General features: G+C 35.8%; 1 protein-coding gene and 1 pseudogene across 1 annotated transcript; both read left to right on the forward strand.

Moving 5' to 3' along the window:
* Positions 1–2,748, forward strand: part of LOC137647868 (uncharacterized) — a 7,242-nt pseudogene extending 4,494 nt beyond the window's left edge.
* Positions 2,749–3,090: 342 nt separating this feature from the next.
* Positions 3,091–7,378, forward strand: LOC137648382 (uncharacterized). The gene is made up of 4 exons (XM_068381311.1): positions 3,091–3,973; positions 4,888–5,093; positions 5,937–6,125; positions 7,068–7,378. The coding sequence occupies exons 1-4, from the start codon at positions 3,422–3,424 to the stop codon at positions 7,354–7,356; spliced, it is 1,236 nt and encodes a 411-aa protein (XP_068237412.1). The 5' UTR covers positions 3,091–3,421; the 3' UTR covers positions 7,357–7,378.
* The last annotated feature ends 4,480 nt before the right edge of the window (positions 7,379–11,858 follow it).

Consider the following 11,858-nt stretch of genomic DNA (forward strand, 5'->3'; position numbering starts at 1 on the left):
TCTCTCTCTCTCTCTCTCTCTGAGTTAAAGATGAAGAGGAAGTGACAGGCCAGTCTCTCTCTCTCTCTCTCTCTCTCTCTCTCTCTCTCTCTCTCTCTCTCTCTCTCTCTCTCATCTTAAAAGACTGATTGTTCTCAAAGCTCTTCTCCATTTTTAAATTGTATTATTTAAAATACAATCTAACAAATAGATTGATTTTAAAGCTCTTCTCCAGTTTTAAATTCTATAATTTAAAATACATCTTAAAAAAAGATTGCTTTCAAAACTATTTTCCATTTTAAATTCTATGATTTAAAATACATCTCAACAAATAGATTGCTTTCAAAGCGCCTCTCCATTTTTAATTCTATGATTTAATATACATCTTAAAAGAAGGATTGCTTTCAAAGCTCTTTTCCATTTTTAAATTCTATGATTTATAATACACCTTAATAAACAGATTGCTTTCGTACTTTTCTATTTTTAAATTCTATGATTTAAAACATCTTAACAAAGATATTGCTTTCAAAACTCTTCCATTTTAAATTCTATGATTTAAAATACATCTTAAAAGGCCAATTGTTTCCATACTCTTCTATTTTTAAATTTTATGATTTAAAATAAACCTTAATAAACAGATTGCTTTCATACTCTTTCATTTTTAAATTCTATGATTTAAAACATCTTAACAAAGACATTGCTTTCAAAACTCTCTTCCATTTTTAAATTCTATGATTTAAAATATATCTTAAAAGGCCAATTGCTTTCATAACTTTTCCATTTTTAAATTATATAATTTAAAATACACCTTTAAAAACAGATTGCTTTCATACTCTTCTATTTTTAAATTCTATGATTTAAAATACATCTCAACAAATAGATTGCTTTCAAACCTCTTTTCCATTTTAAATCATAAGATTTGGAATACGCTTTTTAAAACAGATTGCTTTCAAACCTCTTTTCCATTTTCAAAGTCTATGATTTAAAGTACATCTTAATAGACAGTTTGCTTTCACAGCTCTCTCCCATCTTTAAAATGTATGATTTAAAATACATCTTAACAAAGAGATTGCTTTCATACTCTTCCATTTTCAAGTTCTATGATTTAAAATACATCATAAAAAAAATTGCCTTCAAAGTTCTCCATTTTTAAAATCATATTTAAAATACATCATACCAAACAGCTTGCTTTCATACTCTTCCATTTTTAAATTCTATGATTTAAAATACATCATAACAAACAGCTCGCTTTCATCTTCCCTAGCCGAGGAAATAGCAGCTGTGGTATCCATGTTATTCCTACGAGCTCGCGTTCAAGCTTCCCTCACTGACCACTTCGGATGTCTGCAGAGGAATCTGTGCGTTACGAACGTTCTCGCTACCGATTGGGGGGACTTGGCACGTGTGCTTGCGAGAGCATTCAGGTACCGTTCTCTGTTTATTATTATTAGTATTATTATTAACAGAATATTTTGTGTATACTTTCCCGGTTATAATGCTTTATTAATAGGCCTACCATTAGAATTTAATTTCTTATTTTTCTGGTAAAAGTATTTTTCTTGGAAGGCGGTTTTTCAATACGTTATATGAACTAACTATAAATGAAGGTACCAGGGAGAAAACAAAAGTTATTAAGTTTATATGTGTATATCTCTCCTATATAATAAAGAGCAAGTGCCTGGCTACACACACACACACACAACACACATACACACATGTATATATATATATTATATATATATATATATACAGTATATATATCTTTTCTGTCACGCTCAGCTCTCCCTGTCCCTCGGGGTACCAGGGAGAGGGAGAGTAGTCATACCCTGGTGAGAGAGGGTGCTTGTGTGTGCATAGCTATCTAGATTTAGCAGTCATTTTTTGACGGGTCACGTACATCAGTGTATATATATATATATATATATATATATATATATGTGTGTGTGTGTGTTGTGCGTATGTATGTATGTATGTGACATTAATTCACATCTCCAATCATCCATACAGCGAAGTCCACGTCATGTCAATCGCAGAGAAAAATCCTGGGATAGATGTAGCTGCCCTTCAAGAAGCCGGGAAGGAGGGACAGATCCTGAAGGACATGTGGAGATGCCATCTCTCCTACCTCTGCCCCGAAGCCATCTGGAGCCAGCTGGCGCGGGGGAGAGTGGCACCACTTGATCGAAGAGCGACTTGACCACCTAGCAGATGGGGAAGGGCAACCATCTACCGAGGGGATAATAGTCCAGCTAGCAGATGGAAAAGGGCAACCAGCTGCCCAAGGGATTATAGCCAGCTAGCAGATGGAGAAGGGCAACCAGCTGCCGAGGGGATGATAGCCAGCTAGTAGATGGAGAAGGGCAACCATCTACCGAGGGGATGATAGCCAGCTAGCAGATGGAGAAGGGCAACCAGCTGCCGAGGGGATGATAGCCAGCTAGCAGATGGCGAGGGGCAAGATGCTGCCGAGGAATTATAGCCATCTAGCAGATGGAGAAGAGTTTAGGTTTGGAACTGTGTACGAAAAACAAGTCGATAAGCGACGATGTTAAGCGGAAATCAAAAGGAAAAAAAAGTGAAAGTTAATACAGAATGAAAAGATGAGTGGAAGACGAATAAAACTGGACGAGTATGAATAATTAAGCTTGATAATTGACTTCCTGCCATTACAGTTCAACATAAGGAAAGCTTAAATTGCGTGTGTATATTACAAACCAGAATACATTGAAAGATTTTTTATTTACTTTGAAATTAGTGACTTGTTCAATATGCCCTGCAGTGGACTGATGATGATGATGACGATTGCATCTTATTCACAATGACCCTACATTGTTTTTATATTATACATCACAATTGTTTTTATTCCCATTTTCTCTGTTTGGTTAATCCTATGTAAATATATTGAAATGGACATCTACTATGTTTACTATTTTATACAAATAACAGTTGAAGTTAAATTTATACACAAGGAAAAGGTGCTAGTGCAAATAAAGTAAAAAACCATCAGTGAACGTTTGCTGACATATACTACCGTCATTATACGTCTTGAGGTTAACTAGAACCCACTAAGTGGGTCCTGAGGTTAACTCACCATAAAACTAGCGTTACAGCACCAAACGCAGTGGAAAAAATAAAGAGGGCGTTGACAGAACAGGTGCATAATGTGTATGATTACGCAGTGTAACCACGAGACACGCACGTTGAAGAGAGACACCGTTACTAGGTGAGCGTCACTGATAACTCACAATTACCTTCTTCTCACTTCGCATAGCCACGCCCCTTTAGAGCTCTCAGCTCACAGCCAGTTCGGAGAGCTCGTGTTGACTCGAGCCAAGTTTGATATCAGCAGTGAAAGATTTTGTGACCCGAGATGTCTTCTTGTTCTTATTTCATTATGAAATTGGAGAAATTTGAGACCTAATTAAAGGTTTAGATTTGAATTATGGTGATACAGCTAATCTACGGTCTAATACTAGTCCTAGCGTTACACGGAGCCTGCGTTCAAAGCCAATGGCTGGCCAACAACTCGCGAGCACAACAGCGCCATCTGTTTTGGCATAGACCAATTCATACCCTCTCTGAAACACGTAGCTCCCCATGGATGGATATACTTTGGAATCCTCCGGGTTCCTTCCAAGGGATGCCACACTCCCGCCAAAGAGGCCCTTCCTTCAATACACCTCGATTACCACCAGCAAGGGCAACCGGTGGGCGTTACACACAGCGAAAACCCGCAGAAAAATCTTCCACTCACCTGGCGTCCATCTTGGATCCCTTCGGCGTCTTCTCTTCTCAAGGGACAACACCGGGAAGACCAGGTGCCCATAGAACATTCACGAAGAAAGTCGGGGGTGAGGAGCCTACGGAGGAGCCTCCCCCTATGGTCTATTTTCCCGAAGGAGGAAGCGGTGCCTGCCAGGACTTCAATCCAAGCGGCTTCAACACCTACAGCTTCCTGTCGTTTCTCTTCTCAGTGGCGAATCTCGTTGGTCTAGTGAGTATTTCATTCCTTTAATATTTTTGAAGATCTGTATATATATATATATATATATATATATATATATATATATATATATATATATATATATATATATATATACACACAATATAAATATATATACTATATATGTATACTGTATATATATATATATATATATATATATATATATATATATTATATATATATATATACACACAATATAAATATATATACTATATATATATAATATATATATACACACACACACATATATATTATATATATATATATATATATATATATATATATATATATATATATATATATATACACATTTAAATTGTTGATTACATCTTTTGTAGTTTATTCATTTCCTTATTACCTTTCCTCGCTAGACTATTTCTTCCCTGTTGGAGCTCTTGGGCTTATAGCATCCTGCTTTTCCAACTAGGGTTGTAGCTTATGTAATAATAATAATAATAATAATAATAATAATAATATTAATAATAATAATAAAAACAGATAGACGAATAAGAATACAGATATATGTTTAATAATCATGGTGAAACCCCAATATATATAAAATGGATAATGAAATTGTGTAGGCCTACTGTGACGTCATTTTACTATTTTCATAACACATAATTACAATTCTAAAGAAGCGTCATCGTCTTGTATTGAGTTTCTTTTGTTTAGAAATGATTATTTTCTTAATTTGGTCATTAAATCTAAAGATTAAATAAAACATTAATATTTTCCGTACACATTCACACATTATTATTATTATTATTATTATTATTATTATTATTATTATTATTATTATTATTATTATTAGATAAGCTACAACCCTAGTAGGAAAAGCAAGATGCTATAAGCCCAGGGGCTCCAAATCTACAAGCAAATACTCTACTGTATTTCCCCTTTCTCAGATAGCAAACAACGTGAACAACAATTTGAGGAACAACAACAATAACAACAACGACAACAACAACAACTTGGGTAACATCAACGTGGCCAATAGCAACTCCAACCAGAACAATGAAAATAGTGTCGACATTCCAGCCGCCATGGGACGTCGACATCGACAGCGACGTCGGCGTAGTCGTCGCCAAGTCCAGACTGACATCCTCCAAGGGTAAGTTCGATGTCATGGTGCCTGGGTTTTCATTTAAGGTGTGTATTAGGTACAGTTGGACACCTAAATGGCTCATTAGAAGTACACCTCGAATTTCAGGGTTGTGGTGGCCTATGTGATAACGTCCCTGACTGGTGATCGCAAGACTGGGGTTCGAGACCCGCTCAAACTTGTTGTTCCTTTGGCCTCTGCAACCTCACCATTCTTGTGAGCAAAGGATGGGGCGTGTGGGGAACCTATAGGTCTATCTGCTATCAGCAGCCATTGCCAGGTCCTCCTTAGTTCTAGCTTGGGTGGAGAGGGGGCTTGGGTGCTAATCATATGCATATATGGTCAGTCTCTAATGCATTGTCCTTCTTGATAGGGTAATGTCACTGTCCCTTGCCTCTGCCCTTCATGAGCGTCCTTTAAAACCTTTGAAACCTGTCCTACCCTTACTTCGCTTCGAGTTACGAAACATATAGTGTATAGAGAGATGGCAGAGCGGGTGGGCGGGGCTAAACGAAGGAACTCGACTTGCAGTGAGGGTGTGTCTGGGCGCATTTCCTCAGGGCAAGGTGTACCAGTAATTCCTGCGTCCAACCGTACCTACTGGTTAAGTGAATTGCTTCCTTGTTTCCTTTCCTCACTGGGCTATTTTCCCTGTTGGAACCCCTGGGCTTATGGCATCCTGCTTTTCTAACTAGGGTTGTAGCTTAGCAAATAATAATGATAATAATGATATAAACTTTAAAACGAGACTTCAATCAACATCTTCAACATATTAGAAGTTTGAACTTCTGAAGTTATTATTATTATTATTATTATTATTATTATTATTATTATTATTATTATTTCAAACAGACACGAAATGAGTTCACTACCAAGAGTGGGGGAGAACATAACCGCCCTGCCTGTGATGGATTTCATCGAAGGAATGAGGCTCGCCCTCTTGGCTACTGACGAAGGCTGCGCCCTGCGGAACTTCTGCGAGGTCAATTCCAAGGCCGTCACTCGAGGGCCTCTTTCTGACGTCATTTCAGAAGTTTTTAGGTAAGAGAGAAGTTTATAGACCACTGGTTAAGTTACTTTTCTAAATAATGTGTTGAGTGGAATTGGTAATTTTTTTCACGGCATTTGCTTAGGCAGAACACACGCACAAATATACTTACACATATTGCTGCAGACATAATATATATATATATATATATATATATATATATATATATATATATATATATTTATATATGTATATATATATGTGTATATATATATGTATATATATATATATATATATATATATATATATATATATATATATATATATATATATATATATATATATGTATACATACACAAACACACACACACACACATATATATATATATATATATATATATATAAATATATATATATATATACACACTATATATATACATATATATATATATATATATATATATATATATATATATATATATATATATAATCTCCTCCTATGCCTATTGGCGCAAAGGGCCTCAGTTAGATTTGGCCTGTCGTCTCTATCTTGAGCTTTTAAACCAATACTTCTCCATTCATCACCTCATACTTCACGCTTCATAGTCCTCAACCATGTAGCCCTAGGTCTCCCAACTCTTTTAGTGCCCTGTGTTGGCGTGAGTATATGTACGTTTACTATTCAACATAATTTTTCCTGTTTATAACCTAACAACTCCTTAGCCTTAGAGCATATTGATGCATTTCGAATATTAGATTATCTTCGATAATTCTATAATACATCTTTGACTTATTTCTATGTTTTGTCGATTTAGTTTGGAAACATCCATAAATTTCATTGATCTTAAATATTGCTTACTAGGGAATTTAAATAAACTTTAATTTAAATACTGCTTGTTAAGAAGTTTAAATAAATATTACATGCTGGAAAATTTAAATAAGTTAAAAGTGCAGTTTTAAACCTAAGGATATTAAATATCCTCTCTCCCCTGAAGCCAAGCCCTAGCAGACATGTACCCGAAGAGACTTCCTACATCCAAGGATGCTCTTCTCCTCGCCGGGTTAAAAGGACGAAATAGCGCGAACTGCAACTCTTATCACGCGGGATGTCAAGATGCCAGATGGCACCAGATGAATAGCCGCTTGAATTTCAATGATCTAATGCTCGGCATTCCTCTGGGGGAGGTCCTTCGAGAACTAGAACTTGAGGACGACGGTGGCTTGTTGAGAATCCTTTCAGTTATGGCTTATGGAAGTGGTCTACCTCTGCAGAGAATAAAGTGATTGATGATGATTTAGCCATAGAGCTTGTTAGAGCTTCATTATCCTCTATCGTTATTGTAATATATACTTTCTTCTATTAAATAGGTTTTTCTGTTCATTTAGATTCAGTATTCGTATGTTGTATCACAGAAAAGGGTAATAGATAATAATCATACTAAATGTGTTTGTTAGACCCTATGATCTGCATTTAATGTATTTATAGATATATAGAAATACTTAGCACATACATGCATTCACAAACAAGCATATACAGTATATAAATATATATGAAATTAGTGTATATACATATGATATATATACAATATATATATATATATAATGTATATATATATATATATATATATATATATATATGATTGTTTATAGGTACATTTACATATATTGTATATCTTTATACATCTATATAAGTATATATACAATTATGAATATATACAGTACTATACATGCTGTATATAATATGTATTTGTGCATATGTATACATTTGTCTTACACACGCATATATATATATATATATATATATATATATATATATATGGATAAATATCAACACAACATCGTGTTCAAATAGAAATAAATTTCTACCTCATACTTGGGATCGAACGCTAGCCCCTTCTACTGAAAGGCCAGGTCGAAACCAACCATGCCACGAGAGGCCATAAAAGGAAAACGGAACCTGACGCTAACTAGCTGTCCGAGGATATACTTGGCGAGACATCAGTCTCTTACCAGCGAGTTTTACCCGATTTCCCCGGCCCACCACGTGACACAATTGGTAGTAATTCATTCAAATTACCCCTAATTAGTCAATATGGATAAATATCAACACAACATTGTGTTCAAATAGAAATAAATTTCTACCTCATACTTGGGATCGAATGCTAGCCCCTTCTAATGAAAAGCCAGGTCGAAACCAACCATGCCACGAGAGGCCATAAAAGGAAATCGGAACCTGACGCTAACTAACTGTCCGAGGATTTACCTCGGACATATATATGAGCATGCGCGTACATTTCTATGTTTGCTAAAGGTGCAAGAGAACATAATCTCTTTAACTATTTCATCATCTAAATGCTATCATCTATTCTACCGTGTGGGTGGTTACATTCTTTCACCTTCTCTCATCAGTGGTTTACGAATATAAAAAAAGTAACCACGATCTAGCAGCTATCATTAGTCAGTTGGAAACAATGTAAACAAACATTCAGGCGGCCAGCGAGTCTAGTGTTTGCTATGGTAGTGTTCGGTGTGCTTCTCCGATGTTAACTTTAGTAACGAAATAACAATACCTTCACAAGATTGCACGTTGATCAGTAAGAATTTAACATAGAGAAGTGTTTTGAATATCGATTTCTTTAAAGGTGTGTAACGAATGGTGACAATGTAAGAGCGGTTGTGGTGAATACGTTGCTTACAATTCCCCAAATCATGGCGGCCCAAGACTGCAATATGGAACTAGGAGCGACCGAAAAGTCGCCTCTATTGTCAAGAGGCTTTCGACACATGAAATCGTCTCTTCCCAGTGAGTCATTCTACCAACCTGTGGCACAGTTTTTCCCGGGGCATAAGCCCCAAACCAGTAATGTTCTGACTGCCATCTGCTATGGGATCGACACTGTCATCCTTCTCTATTTCTGGGCTAAAATGATATACATCTTTTTACTTGAGAAGTATCCATTCACATAGTAAGGGGTGGAACTTCAGAAGTTCAAAATTGTTGTAAATTTTCTTCAGTGAAGCAAGTTGACGGAAGTCTGGTTTTATAGTTGAAATATGAATGATCCATTTTAACGTTTTACCAATCTTAAGATATATTTGATATTCGCTGGTATAGGCCTACTGTACTCTCCCCGTTAGAGGCCTTAGTTTTGTAGTATTCTGCTTTTCCAACCAGAAATGTAGCTTGGCTAGTAATAAAAATATATACAACAACAACAAATACAGCCTGTTCTAGTCCACTGTAGGACAAAGGCCTCAGATTAATGATGGTGGGAAACTTTTGCTCAGAGCACACCAACCCTCGGGCTTGTAGCATTCTGCATTCCTAAATAGGGTTGTGGCTTGGCTAGTAATAATGAAAATAATAATCTTAATTAAATCATCCATCCTATTTAATATTGGATATTCATCTCATTAAGATTGACGTACTTTATTTGATTAATACAAAATGAAACAGAGTTCATGAGATAATTGAAGCTCCTTCCATCAAATATCTGGATGTTGAGGAGCCGCTGTCCTTGACCTGCTTACAATCATACTTTAAAGCATTGTTAAGGGTTCAACTTTATCCCCATATTATTATTATTATTATTATTATTATTATTATTATTATTAAATCTAAGATATGACAGGGCTATTTTGTTTTTGTGCTCTCGACGTTAAGAATAAGGGAAGGATAGAAAGCAAATATTTGGTTCCATTTATTCCACACTTTAGATTGGCCTTGTTTGGTAAAGTATATTCGACGTATACATTGAAATATCTTGTAACATACATTTGTATCTATCTATCTATCTATCTATCTATCTATATATTATATATATATATATATATATATATATATATATCATATATGCTATGTATAAAATATTTATATCTATCTATCTATCTATCTATCTATCTATATATATATATATATATATATATATATATATATACATATCATATATGTTATTCATAATATATATATTTATATATATATATATATATATATATATATATATATATATGTATGTATATGTATACATATTTCTTTTTTCCCACCGTTATCCCTACATTAAGGGGTCGGTTGCCTGATGCACCCTCTCCAAGGCCTTCTACCAAAAGCATCCTCTTCCACCAAACCTCTTCTCTCCATGTCATCCTTCACCTTATCTCACCATCTAATTCTCTGCCTCCCTCTAGATCTTCCTCCCTCTAACAGGTTTCTCCCAAGCCCTCTTCACTCCCCACCATCCATCCTCACCACATGACCACACCATCTCAGTCATGACACTCTTATCATCTCGGTAATCTTTACCACGCCTACCATTCTTCTTATTTCCTCAATTTCCAATCTTTCAATCTGCGATATTCCCATAATCCACCTCGGCATTCTCATTACTGCTCTCTCAAGCTTTTCTTCCTCTCTTCGTCTTAGAGCCTATGTTTCTGATCCATATATCAACACTTATTAATGTTATAGATCTTGACTTTAATCTTGATTGGTATTTTCTTATCACATATGTACTACTCCTGCTACCTTCTTCCCCATGCTGCTTTTATCCTATTCTCAACTTGAGCTTCACATCTTCCCTTTTTATTTATAGTCACTCTCAAGTACCTAAATTGTTCCACCTGTTTTAGGACCGAGCCTCTACTTTCATATATGGCTAACCTGTCCGTACCTTCCTTTACTGCTCACCATAGTTTCAGTCTTATCTACATTTACCCTCAAGCCATCACTCTTCATAGTTTCTTGCCACTCTACAACCCTTCTCTGTATGTCTTCCTCAATTTCAGCGGTAATCACCAAATCATCTGCATGAAGCAACTCCTACAACTCTTCATTTCTGATCACTTCATTTAACACGTCTAAGAAACCTCAAATAAAAGCGGGCTTAATGCTGACCTCTGGTGTAATCCAACATTAAATTTAAAGGGTTCTGTTTCCCAATAGCTGTTATTACTTTTGTCCTTGTTCTTTTGTACATTATCTCTACCATTCTAACCAACTTCTCCAGGGCATAATTCTTCCTCAAGCACCAAAACATCACTTCCCTTGGTATTCCATTAAAACCCTTCTTTAGATCTCCAAAAGAACAGAAGAGTTTCTGGTTTCCCTCTATCCTCTTTTCTTTTAGCTACTGTTCTATAAAGACCGCATCCACAGTCCTTCTCCCCTTCATGACTCTGTACTGCTGTGTTCAAATCTTTGCAGTCTCACTCAATCTCTCATCTAGTACCCTCTTAAAAACTTTCAAACCATGCTTTGTTAGTTCAATGCCCCTATAGTTACCACATTCCATGATGTCACCTTTCTGCTGAATTATAGATACCATTAGATTCTCCTCCCAGTCTTTATGTATTAATGTATTATTTTCACTTCCCATATTGCTCTCAGTAAATCCAGCATCCACTCTTCCCACTCTGTAGCTAGAACCCTGACAACTTCAATTTGAAACTGCGATGGACCTAGTGCTTTATCGTTTTGGATTTTACGTAATGTCCGCTCCACTTTTGTATTCCATATCTCCATCACTGGTCCTTCCACCCTTAGTCCTTCGCCCAACTCTTCTCTCATCTTTTCAGTATTGAATAGTTGCAAAATATTCTCTCAATCTCCTTTTAATGTCTTCACTCCTATGCAATATATTTCCATTTAAATCCCTGCTGACTGTCAGTTGCCTCAAGTTCTGTCTTTGCCTTTTCCTCAAGTTGGAAATTTTATATGAATCCTTTTCCTCCTTCCTTTGTTCCTAGCCTTTCATTTAACTGCTCTACTGCTCTTCCAGAAGCTATGCATC

Source organism: Palaemon carinicauda, chromosome 10, assembly GCF_036898095.1.
Source record: "Palaemon carinicauda isolate YSFRI2023 chromosome 10, ASM3689809v2, whole genome shotgun sequence".
NCBI lineage: Eukaryota > Metazoa > Arthropoda > Malacostraca > Decapoda > Palaemonidae > Palaemon > Palaemon carinicauda.